Source organism: Marmota flaviventris, chromosome 6 (assembly GCF_047511675.1).
Source record: "Marmota flaviventris isolate mMarFla1 chromosome 6, mMarFla1.hap1, whole genome shotgun sequence".
NCBI lineage: Eukaryota > Metazoa > Chordata > Mammalia > Rodentia > Sciuridae > Marmota > Marmota flaviventris.
The window spans coordinates 140,692,839-140,712,525 of NC_092503.1; the positions used below are offsets into that span (position 1 = coordinate 140,692,839).

The following is a 19,687-nucleotide window of genomic DNA, read 5'->3' on the forward strand; positions in this document are numbered from 1 at the left end:
GAAAAAAGAGAAGCGAGGAAGGGGTGTGTTCCTGCTCACCCTACAAAGGCAAGCAATGCTATAAAGTTCGTTCAGAATTCATTACAGGTGCCCGCCTTCTCCCCCTGCCCTGTGCTGGGGATCAAATCCATGGCTGTGCACATGCTAGGCAAGGCTACATACTCGGCCCATTTTATTTTTATTTTCAGACAGGATCCCATTAACTTGCCCAGGCTGGCCTTGAACTTGAGATTCTCCTGCCTCAGCTTCCCAAGTAGCTAGGTTACAGACTGGCGCCCTTCTGCCTACCCACCATCCGCTGTGATGCAGGGCAAGAGACATCAATGGAGGAACCTACAGATGGGTGTGAACTTGGGGGTGCTCTGTAATTCCAACACAGTAGGGGTGATAGTCAAGGTCATTAAAAACCGGTGTGAATCACCACTTGGATGCTGCAGCCAATCAGAAAGGATGCTGACTTCCAAACGCTGGTTTAGTATAGTCAGGGCATACTAGTGGGGTGACAGCCATGGTGTGCTCAATCGCATGTACCCTAAAATAGTACCTAACAGTTTCAATTTCTGAACTCCCCTGGAAGAGTCTTTCCTCAATCCTGAGAGTACAGCTGCTCAACTCTCTGCTGAATCTTTCAGATACAGGTGACTTTACTATTTAGTAAGAAAATTTGACAAATGCATTTTTTGGGGGGAAAATTAGGGAATTAGTATGCAAATTACTTCTTCTCCCCCACCTCTTTCATTGTTTTCCTTCCTTTGACTTCTTTTTAATGTACCAGAAAAATTGAAATTTGGCATAAACATACAGAGAAACCACAACAACAACATCAAAACCCACAAACAAAAGAGAAACAAACAAACAAACAAAAAAACCCAGAAATGCTCAAGAAGGTAAATGCTACCCATTCACATGAGCCATGTTTGTCCCAGTTGGTGAGCAGAAGGCCCTCTCTGAGCCCAGGTGGGTCCCCTCTGCTGGACTCACTTTGAAAATGAGACCCCCATTATGTTACCACTTTCTTCTGCTATAACAAGCCAGGAATTGATACTCTGACTGAAAAATGAAGACAAGATTGGATTTCGAGGGCATTCGTATAACTCTAAGGTATGAAGCACTTTCTACAACAAATTCTGACGGAGGTTTTCCTTCAGAAAGGAAAGAGAGGGTTTTTTTTTTTTTTTAAATTCAGCTAACAGATTCAATAGGTATAAAACTCACTGTTTTGCATTATAAAGGTGTTTATGAATATAATAGTCTAAAGTTGATGACTCTTATTTTTATGAAGATTTTTAGATGTCTTATTAGCAAAACAAATTAGCCTAGGTGGTGCATATTTTATTAGTTTCTAATTGTTTTAGTAACCTTCAAATGATATATATGATGGTTCTCCTTTGGCAGAATTTATGATTCACTAGAAAATGACATTTTCTTACTATGAAAATACCAGTATTTTTCTGTGTGGTTTACTAGATGATTCTCAGTTTCTTTCCTTTCTGCCTAATTTCCTAAGAAGTGTTTGTACTGACCTCTAACTTCTTCTCACCTGAATTCCCTCCTTGTCCACTCTCAAGTGGACTTGAGCAGAATAAGAGTCACAGATACTTTGAAGACATTCTGGCAGGTAAAGGAGGGTAGGTGGACAATGGAAACAGGAGAAATGTCTTGTGTCGAAATTTTCAACCTTCAAAGAATGATGCTCCTTTTTAGATTTTGTTTTTAAATTGTAATATCCCTATATTTTACAAAATGAAAGCTTTGATAATCCACACGTAATTCCTAAAGGATCAATATAATACCCCATTATATATAGGAAAAACAGAGAAATAAAAGTGTGTGTGTGGTCATGTGCTATATATTGCTGTTCTGGTCAATGATGGGCTTTATGTATCATGGTGATGACATAAGATTGTAATGGGACAGAAAAATTCCTATTACTTAGTGATGGTGACACTATCCTAGTACCTCAGGGTAATGCATTTCTCATGTGTTTGTGTAATGCTGGCACAAACCGACTTGTGGTGCTGCCAGTCTTATAAAAGTATAGCACATATAATTATGTACAGGACATAATACTTGATAATAAGCAACAATGTTGCTAATTCATGTATTTACTATACAGTACTATACGTTTGATCATTATTTTAGACTGTATTTCTACTTATAAACAATAGGTCAAATTTAGAAAAGCGAGGGAGTAGGGTGTCAAAGGGGGACCTTGAAAACTCCAGCATATTCCTGAGAGTCTAGATGACCACACACATGTTCAGGGTGATAAGCATGCTCAGGAAAACCCAAGAAGGTCCTCATCTTTTATCTCTGGTTGACCTTGAGGCTCAGTTCAAACAGGAAGTGAAGGGTACTGCAGAACTGCAAACTGCTGGCTGGGGCATTGCTTTTCCTACCACACATTCAGGAGCTCCATCGCTAAGATTGGGGCTGAAGTTACCTAAGGAAATTTCTGTGCAATTGTTATCTGACCACACAGCTTACTTAGCATAGACTTTAGTGGCCATAAATGACAAAAAAATACAGACTTTATAGAATTAGTTCAGGAAGGTCACCAAGTAAACCTATAGCAGCAGCACCCCAAACAACAAACATCAATAACAAACTGGGGGCAGTTTGACACATTATATGATTTGACACATTATATGATCTAAAAAATCCAGTTTTCAACAAGAACTAACATATGGCACGTGCACCCACACACAATGCAAAAGTATATCCCACATACAGAAAAGAAAAAGCAGTCAAGATAAATTGTGACTAAGGAAGCCAAAATGTTGGTTGTACTAGACAAAGATTTAAACCAACTATGATATACATGTTCAAAGAACTAAGGGAAGAGTTATGGCTTGTAGGTGAGGTGTTCCCCAAAGCTCACATATGAGACAATGCAAGAAGGTTCAGAGAAGAAATGAGTGGGTTACAAGATCCTTAACCCAATCAGTGAGTTAATCACGTGATGGGACTAATTGAGTGGTAACTGAAGGCAGGTGGGGTGTGGCTGGAGTTGATAGGAATTGGGGCATGGGTTTGGGGGTACATATTTGTGTCTGGCAAGTAAAAATCTATCTCTCTCTGCTTCCTGATCATCTTGTGAGCTGCTTCCCTCTGCCACACTTTTCTGCCATGATGTTCTGCCTTATCTCAAGCCCTGAAGAATGGAGCAGGCTGTCCAAGGATCCAGACCTCTGAAACCACAAGCCTTCAAATAAACTTTATTTCCTTTACAATTGTTCTTTTTGGGTCTTTTAGTCACAGCAGCACAAAACTTGACTAAAACAGGAAGCCACAAGAATGATGCCACACCAAACACAGAATATTAATGAAAAAATAGAAATTCTCAAAAGAACCTAACCAGAAATTATGGAGCTGAAATGTACAATATTTGAAATAAAAAAAAAAAATCACTCGAGGGTTTCAATAAACTTGAGCAGGCAGAGAGGAGGAAGAGTCAGTGAACTTTAAGGGAAGTCAATTGAAATAATCTAGTCTGAATTCCAGAAGGAAAAATGAAGATGAATGAGCCAATCCCCAGAGACATAAGAGATATAGTGAGTGGACCAATATACTCATAATGAGAGTCCCAGAAAGAGAGGACATCAAGTCGCAGAAAGAGAAACATTTGAAAAAATAATTGTTAGGAACTTTCTAAATTCAATGTAAGGCATTATTATATACCTTAAAGGAGTTCAGAAACTCTGAGTAGGATAAACTCAAACAGATCTTCACCTAGACACAGCAGAGCCAAAAGGCTGAAGGGTGGAGAGCACATGGGAAGTGTCCTGCTCCTGCCGCATCATCAATACGATGACTTTGGTCTCTCTTATTCTCTTCTTTCTTTACTTCCATTTTTACTTCACACTATATATGAAAGTGGACTCAGAATTGATCCAAGGCCAAGATGTAAGATCTAAAACTGGAAAACTCTTAGAAGAAAACAGAGGAACAAATCTTTTCGACCTTGGAGTAGGTGATAGTTTCTTATCTATAACACCCAAAGTATAAGCAACCGAAGAAAAAGTAGAAAAATCGGATTTGACAAAAAATAAAATCTTCAGTGCTTTAGAGGACACCAAAGAAAGTGGAAAGAGAGTCCACAAATAAGAGAAAATATTTATACATCACATATGGACTTGTATCCAGAATATGTAAAGAACAGTTAAAATACAGCAAGACGTAGAACCCGATTTTATAATGGGACATGGACTTGAATAGCCATTTTGCCAAAGAGGTCATACAAATGGCTAACAACGAAAACAGAAAAAGACATCCCATATCATTAGTCATTAGGGAGATGCAAATTAAACCCACAATGAAATTTCACCTTATCTCCAATAGGATGGCTAAGATGAGGGGGAAAGAGGGGAAATAAAAGTGTTATCAAGAATGTAAAGTTGGAAATGTACTTTTTGAGGATGTAAAATAGTGTAGCTTTTTTGGACACCAAATTCTTAGTTCTTCAAAAAGTTAAACACAGAGTTACCATATGACCAAGCAATTCTACCTCGATGTGCATCCCAGAGAACTGAAAACATATGTTCACATAAAAACTTTTGCCTGACTGTTCGTAGCAGCGTCATTCGTAAGAGGCAAGAGGCAGAAACAATCCAAAAGTATCACAGAAAAAGGCATAAATAGAATGTGGCTTATAATGAAATATTATCCACCAATAAAAGGGAGTAAAGTACTGACACATGGTATAACGCGAATGAGCCACATAAACGTGCTAAGGGAAAGAAGCTGGACACACAGGTCGCAGGTGAATGAGTCCATCCATATGGAATGTTCATGACCCGCAAATCCACGGAGACAGAAAGTAGGCCAGTGATTGCCCTGGGTTGTGACGATGGGGACTACTGCTAATAGTTATGAAGTTACTTTTGGGGGTGATTAAATATTTTGGAATTAGATAATGAGGGCTGCACATCACTGTAAAGATATTAAAAACTCCTGAATTTGGCACTTCAAAAGGGTCGATTTTGCAGTATATGAGTTGCTTTTCAATAAGGATATTGTATTAGAAAAAAAGAATGGGCTCAGGATCAGCCCTTGGGTTTGTAATGCAGTTTCTGTCCCTTCCTGGCTGGGACCTTGGTTAAGTTCAGTGTCTCGGTTGCCTCTTCTACAAATGAGAACAATAAATAGAAATTACCTGAAAAGCCTGTTAAAAAGAATAAATGAATTGGGCATGACACCACTGATATCAGGGCCTGATGCAGAGAAAGAAATCCACACGCACAAGCTATTTTTACGCTTTGAAGTTGGCAAATAACTTTTAAAAATTCTTGTTTAACATACTGGTGTGCGTCCAGTGTATATTCCTAGTTCTCAAGTGACAGATCTCATGGTCCAGCTCCTGGTTGATTTTCTTAAGAAAATGAGTTGATCAAAAATATTTTAGCAAGATAATGTTTGGAAACAAACATCTTTGATTGCCATTCAGAATTAGTAGCTCGGATGGGTTGTTGCATGATTTTACAAATCCTCAAGCATCTTTGAGCAGTTAGGGATGTACTTAACATTTTTCTTCTATACTATTTTATTTGGAATTCATTTTCAGATCATTCTACTTTTCACAGAGAGTGATTAAAACAAGCTAATTTAACAATATTAAAAGTCCAACTAGTTGAAATATGCAGAGCATCTCGACTTATGTCAACATGGAACAGTCTAAATTTAAAAAATGTATCTACCCTGTGTAGACCGTTGTTGGTGTTGCCTTGCACATCAGAACTGCAGGAGAGCTAGCTCCCAGGTGTGAACGCTGGTTAATTTCTGCCCTATCACTTGCTTTGGAAGTGCTTTGCTTAAAGATTAATACTAACCATTGCAGCACGGGTTTGTACATTTGGAACTAAAAACAAAACGATAACAGTGGTAATATTTCCAACAATTATTGAAGGAGGTTTTCTCTCCTATTTTTATTTTAGAATCAGATGTACTGAGGCTAGGCAACAAACAAATTATAAAAATCTACTGTGTTGCCTTTAATTCTTGTTTCTTTTCTTTGAGGGGAGCTGATGTGAAGCCAGGCTGCAAAGCCACACCTATATGTGAGTGAGCCTGGTCTCATAAGCAGGTTTTCATTCAAGGCAAATGGCAGAAACTGGAGGAAAGGTCTGGCTGGAAGGACAGTGAAATTTATTTTTAAAAATTGTGGGGGAGGGGGCTGAGAAGGAGTCTATAGCTTATTAAGACCAAAGTCTTACATTTGTATATGAGAAAATTAAAATCCAGAGAAGTTGAGCAACTAGCCCAAGATCACTAAGCTAATTAGGTGCAGCCTTGAAAAATGAGAGAGAGAGAGAGAGAGAGAGAGAGAGAGAGAGAGAGAGAAGAAAAAAATTAAAAGAGTTGTTTAACTTTATCATTTTGCCACGAAAGCCTGAGGAAATACAAAATAAAATTTTTGATTCCTTTCTGTTTGGATCACTGACTCATTCTTAGATTGTTGCAATTTTGAGCTGAAACTGATAAATACAAATTAGCTATTTCATGATTATTTAAAAAATTAAATCCAAAGGACATTTTAACCAGACCTACTTAATTACAAATGAAGAAAACAATGCAGGAAATAAAGACATCTTAATTCTTTAAACACTCACAATGATTTTTTGTGGGGGTTAAGTACCAGGATTGAACCCAAGGGTGCTTAACCACTGAGCCACATCCGGAGCCCTTTTTATTTTTTTTTTATTTTGAGAAGGGTCCTGCAAAATTGCTTAGGGCCTTGCTAAGTTGCTGAGGCCAGGTTTGAACTTGCAATCCTCCTGCCTCAGCCTCCCAAGCCACTGGGATTATGGGTGTGCACACCACGCCCAGCTTTTTGCAAGGTTATTTAATACAACATAAGATGTGCAACCCTCTAACTTGGGCTGTCCTGGCCATCTGCCAATTGGCCAGGTAGCTGGACTTTGAGAAGCAGATGGGGTCAGCTGGTGGGCCTTAGGGTCCACACATGTGCTCAACATCATTCTTCTTGTCCCTTGGCAGGGACAGAGCTGTTTCCAGCCACCTCGTGTGGAATTCTATTTTCCTGAGAGTCCTACAGAGGCTCCTGAACCTACAACGGGATCATGTCTAGATAAACCCACTGGGAGTTGAAAATATCCTAAGGAGAAAATACAGTGAATCCACCCAACCTACAGAGCTTACTAACTTAATAACAGCACACTGTAGAGCATTGTTGGGTTCCCCTACGGACCGTGGGGCTTATGGGGAGCTGTGACTCGCTGCTATTGGCTGGCAGCTCTAGAGAGGATCAGACCATATGTCACGAGTCCTGCAAAAGTTCCAAATTCATAATCTGAATTGTGGTTTCCATTGAATGCATAGGACTCTCACAGCATGTTGAAAACCCCCAGTGGAACCGTCTACACTGGAGACCTACTGTGTGTGTGCTGGTGATGTGATCAGGATGAAAGGGGCTTCCAATCCGGGCAGGTAGGAGCCACAGGGTCAGTGGGAAGGGAAGCTGTCGATTCCAAGAGGGACTCTGGAAACCTGTCAATTGTTGGACCCTCTATAACTAAGGAAGAGGCCTGGGTTTACCTTAAGGAGGTGAGAACCCGAATTGGTGGGAAGGAAGAGAGCAGCAACCCATCTCCAGCCCCAGACAGTTATAACTGCATCTGCTCCTTCTGGGTGCACAGCCTGGGGGCATTTGCCTCTCCAGGTGAAGTAAAGAGCGAGGGCTTCTTGCTGTTTTTGAAGATGAAGCTGCAAAGGCCGGATCGTGGAGGGAGAATGAGTTCTGCACTCCCGACCACAGCCATCACATGGGATGGCGCTGGATGAAAACTGGTTTCTGCCTGCCGGGTCCTTGAGCAGATTGATGTTTGCTTGTTTCATTTTACCCACAGAGTTTTACTGATGCACCCCGGGTTTCATCTGTGGGCCAAGGGCGCTTCCTGCATGTTCCGTCTTTGAAAAGCACAGCCAGAAGATAATGGCTTTGACTCCATGTCCTTTTCCCATGGGAATAGCCTCATTTCTCCAGGCCTTAGGATGGAAATCTTTTCCCAGGTCTCCCTGATTGCCAGTTCACATAATAACCCTTTTTTATATATTTAATAGAGTGTTCTCTATGTGGTTGTCTCCCCAGGGCAATGACCCTGATTAACTTCTCTCTGAATTCTTTGCATCCGGGGCTTGGATTGGGTGATGAAATGATATCCATTCAGTTTAGTGGGCATTACAAAACCTCCTGACCAATACCATTCATTCAGGGTGTGCTCTATGCCCTATGCACTGTTACATGCTGGCAAAACCAACCAACCTGAGACAGTTCAGTTAATGCTCCCCTGATGTGGGTTGCATTCCGGTGGGGAGAAGCCAAGATGAGGGCACAATTTTCCACCCTGAATCATCAAATCAGGCCACGCTCACCTCAGCCAAAGGCCATAGGGCAATGCACTTGCTGAGAAGGAACATAGCTTTGCACTGCAACACCTTCCGTGACCCTAATAAATGCCACCATTCCTGTTTTTTAAAACTGTTTCCATTTCCACTGTGACCTTCCTAGGATGAGCTGATCAAACTGAGCTCTTCCAAGGTGAAGTGACAATGTCACTATCCTCATGTCCATCTGCATGAGCCCTGACTCTCCCTTATCCCTGTTCACTGTTTGGACTGCAGAGAAGCATTAGGCGAGCATCTTCATTAAACTGTCCGCAGTGATTCATAGAAGCCTCCCCCAGAGGTCACACATAATTCAGAACCCATCAGCGCGTGGGGACAGGCAGCTTAGATTGCTCCTTCCAGGATATGTTCCCGGGTGTTTGCCCACTTGAAAATTCATGGGCCACCCTGGGGGCCAGTTACACTGTCCAGTTGTGCCCTTGCAAGGTTCTTCAGCCCCCCAGCCTGCCCTGAACAGCGACGGAACTGTTCCCTCTATTGTCAGTGACAGAATCTCCACTCTTGCAGAATTGTAGTCCCTGTGGGATGAGGGCATACCCACCCACAGGGACCTGAGGCGGAAAGCCAGGAAGTAGGACAATCAGCTGTCTGTCCTCTACAGACAGCCTACAATCATAAGTCAAAAGTCAGAGCTGGGGATGGAATCCAAACTTTGTCACTTGACTTTGGAGTGTAGAGCAATAACATGCCCTCTCATATTCCTGAGGGCTCTCTCTCTCTCTCTCTCTCTCTCTCTCTGAAACTTCCTGCTGGCTTATTTCTGTTTGGAGCACCCTAAGACTTGGCTGAGTTCTGGGAAGAGGATGACCTGGGTCACCCAGACCCAAGTGGACAAATTAATTCATCACAAAATGTGGACCATGGGGGGGGGGGGCGCAACTGCTGAAGAGCTCTTGAAGCATAAGGGGGACAGAGAGAGAGGGACAGAGAGATCATTCCCATGGTTTCTTTTACACAGAGAGGAGAGGGGCAGGCACTGAGAGCAGGGGCCACACACAAACTAGGAGGGAGGCGAAGAGAGCTGGGGGAGGGTTGTTGCAGTGAGGCCTGTTGAAGGATTCGGAAGTCCAGGCACCTTGGGTGAGGCCAATTGCCCCTCCACCCTTGCTAGGAAATTCACGGAGCTGCATGTTGCCAGTCTACACTACGCTGATCTCCAGGTGGTCAGCTGACGCCCAGCAAATCACCCCTTCCTGCAGCTTGGACCCAAAGCTTTGTCTCTCTGTTGTTTGCCAGCCCTGTGGCTCAGGAAACCCCTCCTCACCAGTTGCTGACACTAATCTACCACTGTGGCAGCTACAGGTTGAGTTGACTGTGTCTGAAGTGGTTGGTACCAGAAGTGCTTTGGGATGCTATCAGATGCTGGAGTATCTGCATACACATAGTGAGATACCTTGGGGCTGGGACCCGTGTCTAAACACAGAATTAATTTATGTTTCACGCACCGCTTAAGACATATAATATGAAGGTAATTTTATGACATGTTTTTATTACACCTGTGCTTTGACTGTGATCCCCTTTCATAAAGCCAAATGTGGGCTTTTCCACTCAAGTATCAGGTTGTGCTCAAAAAGTTTTGGATTTTGGAACATTTCCAATTTTTGGATTAGAGATACCATGTATCTCATCAGGATAACCTCAAATAATTGTTATAGCCAACCCATTAGGAATTGGAAATTGCTAATATTACCCTCCTTCTACTGACAAGGAAATTGAAGTTCAGAGAGGTGAAATTATTTTCTCAAAGCCACACAGCAGGTAACAGTTCAACCCAGAGCTTGACCTGAGGGTGTGGCTGTGACGACCATGCACTGGTTGGTGTGTCCAGGGAGAGCCTCTACCAGCTTCCTCCATTGTCATACTCTTGGCTTCCTGGAATGCTTATAGCTCCTAACATGCACCAGTGTTTGTAATGGGAAGATACGCTTTTCTGTTTGTTGGTATTTTTGGTACCAGGGTTGAACCCAGGGGTACTTAATCAATTAGCCACATCCCCTACCCCTTTTTATATTTTATTTAGAGACAGGGCCTTGCTAAGTTGCTGAGGCTGACTTTGAACTCATGATCCTCCTGCCTCAGCCTCCCAAGCTACTGGGATTTCAGGTATGTGCCCCTGTGCCTGGCTCTGCTCCTTTTAAAAAACTACCCCCAAAGTGTCATTTCAGGACACTGGGCCACCCCTCTTCTTTGGACTACAAGGTACTTGGGGTGATGGCAACATATTGCCTTCAAGAAATCCCAGCTGTGCCACTAATAACGGAGACAATCATAACATCGAACATTCATTAGGCACCTGTTATACTCGTTCTGTGCTGAGTGACATTGGGAATTTTCTCATCTTCACTTTAGAGGAGGAAAGAGACAAAGAGGTCATTCTTTTCTCAAGGTCACACAGCTGCTCAGTGGCAGAGCCAGGCTATTGAGTAAGCCCTCTAATCCCTGGGTGTGTCCTGAGCTGTCTTAGCATAAACCATTGGTGGTAAGACGCTCGGTCATCATTGGGCAAAACCTCAGTGTGAGCCAAGCGAGGCGGGTAAGGATGAGGACCCCAGTGTGTGCAGCCGAGGGCGGCCCAGAGTCCCAGATCAGGGGGCACAGACCCAAGGGCTGGGCTACTTGAGGGCAGCACTGGAGGAGCAAAGGGAAGGATGCTAGGGACAGAGAATAGAATTTGGAGGAGGCAATTGAAAGAGGAAAGGGTGACTAAGAACAAGATCTCTTGGTTTTAAATTTCGTATCTGTTCTGTTCAGGGGCGACCTGGATTATTTGGTGGGGGGCCCCCTGGGGACTTATAATGAAGGTGTTTGGATCAAGAAGCAAAAAAGAAATAGCTTGGAATTGAAGTTGCCTGCAAAGGCAGTGTGTGTGTGTGTGTGTGTGTGTGTGTAAGAGATATAGAGCAGAGCGGGCCCAATAATTCTCATTTTGCCATTTTCAACTGTCACAGTGGGCTTTGGGAGCAGCTATTTTGGTCTGTTTTTGTCGTTCCAGATCCACCCAGGGCTGCTGCACTGTAATTCCACGGGCTTCAGAGGTTCTTTAAATTGCTTTTCCATTTGCAGAGGTGGGCCTTTGTCTTGCCCGCACTCTCCGGCTTACCACGGCTCAGCTCATTCCCTTCAAATGAACTGAGCTATTTTTTTTTTATTCCTAGTAGCGCCTTTGCTACCAGTTCAGCGATATCCTTCTTTCAACATTCTCCAATGAGCGTTTACGGGTCTTGGCGAGTTAATACAGCTCCTGGAACTGTGATCCACTCCTGCAGCACGGGGGAACGCGGGCTCTTCTAACTTTTAATTTCTCTTAAAATGAGCTTTTAGCTTCCTACCATCCCCATTTGGATGCCTTTTTTTTTTTAACAACTGACAGTGTTTTAACTTTATTGCTTATAAAGAACAACTGCAGGAGACACATTTTTGGCTGGAAATTCCACGGAGCTCCATGCCTGGCAACAGCTAAAGTTGTGTCTCAATTTCCTGCCGTAGAGACTTTCCTAAATATCCTGGCAATCTGGATTTTTAGGATGTTTCTCGTCCTTCCAGTGTACTGATTTGGATGGAGGGGGTCCCAAGGAAAAGTGAGATTTCTTTGGGATTTTTCACTGCTGATGGGAGAACCAGCAGTTAAGGCAGCCATTCAGGGTAGTAAAGGGGCCCTGTGGTTAACTTTGCTGCCATTTCTATTTCTAAGTGAAAGAAAGGTGAGAATACAATCAAGGTGAACCTCATCTTTATCATCAAAGAACGACCCTACTTGCAGAGGTAAAAATTAGGTTGTGGTTGAAGGTTGGAGGCACTTGCAGTTTATTCCCCGCTTGTCAGGGGTGTGACCTTGAGCCACCGCTCTGGGCCTCACTTTCCTCATCTGTAAGTAGGGATATTAACAAAATCCACCTACAACCACAAGAACGGGATTCTGATTAGAAGAAGTTATACTCCATGTACGTATATGTACAAAATGTCCAAATATACTCTACTGTCATGCATATCTAAAAACAACAACAACAAGAACAACAGAAAGAATTAGAAAAGATCATACACCCACCATTACTGGTATGTAGTAAGTGCTTAGTAAATGTTTGCTATATTACTCTTGGGGCGCTCCAGAAGAGAATGCTCTACTCCAACCCCTTCATTATCATCCACCATATTCGTGTTCTAAGGCAGAGAGGAATCAGCTCAGGCACCTGTAGGAGCTAAAGCTGTGGCCTTTTTAGTTGGGCACCATGATGATGCATGATTATTTTTATTGCTAGGAACCGACCCAAACTGCCTGTTTAGTCACTTTTCTAATTTATAAGCTAAAAAAAAAATTTTGACAATCAGACATTTCTGCATAGGGTATTGAATAATTCTTAAAATAGAAGAGAAAGAAATGTTAGAGTCTGTCTTGTGGTAAGCGTGTAACGTCACTCTAATTTGATAACAGACAAGGTCCTTGTAAATCGAACTCACCACACTGAATCCTTGGTGAGTTTGTTACTCACGCTCCCGTCTTCTTCCAGGAAGATGTCCATCTGCAAATTGGCATCATTATCGTGGGCTGAGAAATAGTTGGTGATGACTCTTGCTGGAATTCCAAGACATCGCAAAACTGCAAGGAAAGAGCCGTAGCCAGACATATCACCAGTATTTAAAGAATGCATAGTAGGAGGTCCTTCTTCACGTGAGACTTTCTTCTTTACCAATACAAAAAAAAAAAAAAAAAACAAACCAAACAAAAAAAACACCAACTTGTTTGGACATGTTCTCAAATGTTCCACACTGAAGAAAAGTGATGTGTCCAACCCTCCTGGGGACCTGAGAGAGACATCTCACTGTGTGATGCTTTAGAATTTTAGTTGGTTATTAAATGAAGCCCTCTAGCATGCAATTCCAATAACAAGGTTCTAATAGTTCATATTTACTTAGTTAATGGTTCCTTGTTTCTGGAAATAATATAATAATTTAAGAAAACAACAGCCAGTAGGAAGTTGGGAATTTACAAAACAATTCTTCAGTGGGGTTGCTCTTCCTGGCTGGAGTTCACTCTAGTGACACTCATTGGAGGGTGACACCACAGATTCATTTTAATTGTTAGATAATAAATTGCCTGGATGCAGCTCTTGCCATATGTACCTATTGATTAAACTTAATCCAAATGCCCTCCCTGGTTCCCAGGACACCAGACATCAGGACTCATTGAAAATAATTCAGCTGACAATTTTAAGATTAATGACTTGTCGTTTTTTTTTTTTTCCTCCTTCAGAATAGTTTAGCATTTTTAAACAAAGGCTATGCGCCTCCTTCAACAGAACAACCTTGGGAATCCAAACCTGAGCCTGGTAGAGACTCAAGGGTCCCTTTCCTTAAAAGACTTCATCTTAACACCCCAAACAACGTCAATGGCACTCACCCCTGGCTTTTGACACCCACCTGCCTCAATTGATTGGCAGTCCTTGTGCACCCAAGGTCTTACCAATGAAATGATCCTTCCTCTCATTCTATTTCTGGTGGATTCTAATGTGAGTTGCTGACTGCTAATTCATATTATCACAGGCTGAGGCTTGTTCTAGAAAGCCTGCTACCCCATCCCTGCAATTTCCCTCTTCAAGTTTACTCCTTCTAGACTTTTCTGCTGTATGTTTCTGCATCTTCTTCATAGGCCACCAAGGCCTGTTTTCTGCACAAATGGGACAGCCTTTTTATACAGAAAGCATGAGTGGAAATGGTGAAATGCTCACTATTTTATCTGGCTCTAAGCTCCCCCAAATCAAACTAGCATAGTGACAGTAGGCATGGGGAAGGCTTGGGTCCATTTTATTTTTCAAGAATCATTTCACAAGAGTGGCTGCCTGTGTTGGACACCTTCTCATCATCTTGGCCTGCAATCTGTAGGAGAGGGAGGGTCTCCTTCCAATCTTTAGACCATCATGAAGTTCAAGTTTCTATCTAAAATTTGAAAGACTAACACTTCTAAGAGACTGAGACTTTTGTCTATCATTGCTCCCAAGAAATACATATTCCTTTAGCCCTTGGCTATCATCAAAAGGTTAAGAAAATATTTTTATTCAGTTGATGCCACCAGGAAACCGAACAGACTAAACAAAACTTAACAGTCTTAGATCATTGACCGGGTACCAGACTGTCACAACTTTGAACTAAGATAGGTGGATTTTAACAATCATTTTTAAAAATGGCCTTGCCTTAGCCTCCAGCTTCTCTTTTATTTCATTTAAAAATGAAAAGTACGTAAAGCATTCTTTATTAATGAGCAGGCAGAAGGACATTCCGACTTGAGCATAATGTTTCTCCAAGGCTGTAGAAGTGGCATGTGAATAAAAATCATTACCAATGATGAAAACATACTGAAATAAATGTATTTTTTAAAATATTCACTGAATTAACTGTAACATTTTCTGGGCCAAGGGAGGCAAATGCCATCTTGAAAAATGATTCACAAGACTAAAGAGGATAATTCTGTTTCTATCTATTTGGCTCTACAGATTGGATGTTGGGTGGATTAAACACTGGAGAGGCAACCGAGAAGGTAAAGATTGTTCATTACTTTCTGATCTCTAATTGCTCAGGGGCCCTGAGACTTACGTGTAAAGATGAAGATGAGACCACCTGCCACAATCCTTTTCATAATTGGGATTAAAATCAAGTGGATATACTTTCAAAACTTCTCAATGATATGCAAGCAAGCAAATAAACAGATTTACACAACTTCTCAATAACAAATAAGTAATATACATAGTGCATGTATATCATAATTATTTTATTTTTTAACCTTTTAAAGGTATGGTTTCTGGGAAGAAAATGGCTCCTCTTTCCCCCTACAGCCTCACTTGGCCCCTGTGACCCTCCATGGCCTTGGGTGTTATGATGGATTATGCAGGATACAGTCCATCATTCTTTCCATAAAGATTCTGCAGTCAGAGAGCTATGAGCATATTTAGCCCAGTACGATTTAATTATGCATTGACTACATCCCAGAATAGTCGCCCATAAATTCTATAGCGCCAACAGGGACTGCTCAGTCCCTTTGCCAGGTTATAGATAAAATGTCTTGAAGTAAAATTTCCTTTGCATTAAAAAATATTACTCAGCTGGATACTTACATGTGTTAAAAACACCAGCAAAAACCCAGCATTGGCCGTATCGGACTGGATTCTCAGAGCTCCTGTATTCCAGTAGAATGTCAACGCTTCCAGTCCAGGCTGATGGGGGGACGCCATAGGCATAGATATTGTCCCATGATCCAACGAGGACACCTTCATCATCTTTGGCATTAATCTAAAAGAGGCAAGGAGAGATAAAAAGAAAGAAAGGTCATTTTGATGAGTCCCCTCTACACTATGGCACTGGGCAATCTAAAGTTTCTGGTGCCTTCCATATGTCCTGTGTGATGCAAACAGTTCCACTTTTCTTCAATTCACCATTATGTTGCCAGGGAAAACTAAGTATGCAAAGAGGAGACCAAATAACCAAGACTCTCTCTTAAAAAGCACAATATTATAGCAGAGTAAGGCTGAAGGGCAGATAGGAAGAGTTCTCTACCTATGATTTGGAGAATTTATACCTAGGGAACGTGATTTGTTCTAGAATAGTGCTGAGATTGACCAGAGAAAGAAGATCTGCAAAAGAAAAATACTCAAAGGGATGTTGTGTTGGTGGAAGAAGAACTCAAAACTGATGAAAGAGAAATCAGTGTTCTAATGGGCTTCTACTTCTATGATGAGCAGTAAAGAATTGAAAAAGTTAACAGATGTTACTGTTGTAGGGACAAACGAGGCCAGGCACCGAAGATAGCAGGAAACAGTTTTATTTGGCTACAGCCAGGTTCAGAGGGTACAGCCTTTGCTGTAATCAATCAATCCACTGAACCCCGAGTTCAGGAAGTTTCAGAGTTTTATACCCAGCATGTAAGGGGAGGGGTTCAGAAGTTCATAGTCTGCAGAAGTTCACATAAAAGCAGCTTTTTCTTTCACTGTTCTGGGCAAGTTAACTCTTCAAGGACAGCACTTGAGAAGGGGAGAGCTGCTTCTCCCCTTTCTTTCCTCCCCCTGCCAGCTGTTACCATGCAGCCCATTTGTAACTTATCTTAAAAGTGTAGACATCTCTGTGAAGCCAGCTCAAGGCCAGAGGCCTTGTTTGCACATTTCTTCAAAGTACTATACTGGATGTGTTTGTGATAACTAGCAAGGGGGTGTCCAGCACCTGGAGTGCTGGTATCTTCTCGGCCAGTGGCCAAGTAAACAGGGTGACATGAAAATAGGAAGTTTATCTACATTGGACTCTTTTGTAGAGACTCTTTTGCTGACAGTCCTAAAATCAGCCGTGGTGAAGAGGGCTTTTCTGTGGATAAAGGGGTGCCACTTCATTACCACAAGAACCATGGTGGGTTAATAGGAAAATAGATTCCCATAAGTGACTTATAAAGATTTTTTATTTATTAAAGAAACATTTTCCTAACGATTATCTAAAGTGGTTTAAGCTTTATAGTTTTGTTAAAAGGAATTTCTGGGATGTTATGTTTTTGATATGGAGGACGTTTATGCAGAGAGTGGCAAGATGGAATATTACAGAAAATTCTGCAACACATTCAGACTGTAATCATTTAGTAACAGCAGACCTCAAGTGCATGAGCAAAGACCTTTTGTGTTTATCCAATAAAACTAAAGAAAGCCGGGAAGTATCAGTTGTGAGGCAACCTGCCAGAATTTCTGGGCTCTGCTGAATCTACCTATTTTGAAGTAACTTTCATCACATTTGATTATAGTCAGAAGAGTCTAGGTGTAACAGAGGGAGTTTTTCTAAAAATGGGTGCTACTTCAACAATTTTTATAATTGACAGACATGATGTTGTTTAAAGCCTGGCTACTCAAAGTGTGGTCTGTGGACCAGCAGTTTTGGCATTCCATGGGAGCTCAGTAGAAACTGTAGATTCTCTCTGAACAAACCTATTGAACAAGAAAGAATCTGCATTTTAACAGGATCCTCTGGGGGTTTGTGTGTACAGCAGTTTGAGAAGCATAGGTCTGGATTATGCTGAAAATATTTTAGCAAATAATGCAAAATATGATTTGAATATTGTGCATTTGGATTATGAAAGTCATACATGAAATATTGAAATATGGTGAGTTTTTATGTATTTGCTGCCTCACCAACTAAGAGCACAGCCTCAGCACCTACCCAGACCTTTCTCCTTGGCTTGATGCATTAGTGGGAGAGGAATCTGTCTTCCTCGCTGGCTCCTGAGTTCATGGAGAACAAAGATAAAATCTATGTCCTTCTGAATTCCAACAAATATTAGCAAAGAGTTAGTGCTTCAAAGTAGTTCAGTAATCTCTTGTATATTCAACAAGCATGTAGGCATTGTACACTGAAAATAAATAAAACCAGGTCCCTGGAAGAGATGCACAAGAAACCAATCAAATGAAAATAAAGATCACTGCTGGGTGCAATGGTGCACACCTGTAATCCCAGCGGCCTGGAAGGTTGAGACAGGAGGATCATGAGTTCAAAACCAACCTCAGCAAAAGAGAGGTGCTGAGCAACTCAGGGAGATCTTGTCTCTAAATAAAATACAAAATAGGGCCGGGGATATGGTTCAGTGGTCAAGTGCCTCTGAGTTCAATCTCTGGCTACATCCTCACTCCCCCCAAAAGAAAGGAAGTAAAGATTACTGGTATTTAGATTGAAAAACATATAGGAGAGTGGAACCCAAAGGAGGGAGTAATCAGCTGGTTGGAAGGGTGAGGATGTTAGGGGTTTAGTAGAGGAGATGATATTGTGAGCTGATCAGAAAAGGTCATCCACATAACATAGTGGAAAGAGTTCAAACAGCACTTGGAGTCCTAAAACAATATGTCAGATTCAGGGACCCCTGTATGGGTATCTTGTAAGTAAACAATATAGGATGGAATAGAAAACACTAACAGAAAACACTTAGATGTGCAAGCATCTTCTTCTGTGAAGAACACACCCTCCATTAAAATGTGAGGTTTACTCTAGCACCAAGTGACTTTTCCCAAGGAGGGTCCTTTTGCAGAGTGCAATCTAGAAAAACTCTATTCCATTCCATTTAAACATACTATTTTCCCCTCCATCCAGACAGGTCAGGCATCAGTTGGGTGAAGAAGTGTTTTGGTAACTACCCAGTTAATGTATTCAATGTAGAAAAAATATTCTTTAGTGGTTTTTGAAAGACCTGTTCAGCCAGTTCTAAATTCATGCCTTTGATGTGAACTTTGACATTAGCCTGTGGATCCCTGAAATGACTGAGGTTCAGAAGGGTTTTTAGTCCATCATTTTGTCTCTATTCACCAACAGTAATTCTTCTTGCAGATGAACCAATTACTAAAATATCTGTATGTATGATAGTGAAGCTCAGGAGAGTGTTGGTAGACTATAATGTAGTCTGGTCTTTGTGGGCAGGCAGCTCCAGATTTGAACTCACATTACTGTTCCCTTTTCATTGAGAAACAGAATAGGATCTATGCATCCCAGAGGTAAAAGTTCCTAAACTGTGGACTGATTTTCAAATACATAGCCATAAATTATAAGAGCTATTTATAGCATAAGGCTGAACTGGATCAGCTAAGGGGAAGAGTAAGAAAAAAAAACTCTCTTCTCTATAGATATTTTAATTGTTAATGCTGAGTGCTTCTCCTGTTGCTAGACAAATCACAACTCTCATTTATTAGCATTTGCCCAGATTAGCTACTGTTTTCTAATTAGAACATTGATTTCTAAGGAGCTCAGATACTGAACGAGATAAATCTTAAGTGACAGATGGAAAGGGTTAAAGTAATGTCTCCTTCCCCAAACAACAGAATATATGTGAGGGACACTTCAAGGGCATGCTGGTACTTCAAGGATATGTCACAGTTGGCTGCTGTGACATTATATTGTCATATCAGCCTTTGACCAATGGAAGAATGAAATGTCTTGGTCTTGGGTTACCAGTGGTCAAGCAGACCATGTGAAGAAACATTATTCAGTTTCATTAAGGTTGCACTGGTATTGACCCCCGCATGGTTCCTACAGAATTTGAAATTTGAAAAAACAGCCTCCTCCCCATTACTAGCAGGAACCTCAGTGGCATACTAAACACAATGCAATCAACTTCAAAACCTGGAGCCAAGAGAAAATAAGAATTTGGGAGTGAAGCAGACAGGCAGCAGAGCTCAGATCCATCAATCCCTTACTGGTGAGTCAACAGAATCTTGAGGCTTAAAATTTATCTTTCAAAATCTGGAAAGAAACAAGCCAAATG

General features: G+C 41.5%; 1 protein-coding gene across 2 annotated transcripts in view; it reads right to left on the reverse strand.

Annotated features, from left to right (window-relative positions):
• F13a1 (coagulation factor XIII A chain) overlaps positions 1-19,687 on the reverse strand; it is a 164,385-nt gene that overhangs the window by 53,402 nt on the left and 91,296 nt on the right. For both annotated transcript variants that reach the window (XM_027948066.2, XM_027948065.2), the window contains exons 7-8: positions 15,528-15,702; positions 12,880-13,018 (exon numbers count right to left, since the gene is read on the reverse strand). In XM_027948066.2, coding sequence (XP_027803867.2) covers positions 12,880-13,018; positions 15,528-15,702 — 314 coding nt within the window. The remainder of the gene's footprint in view (positions 1-12,879; positions 13,019-15,527; positions 15,703-19,687) is intronic.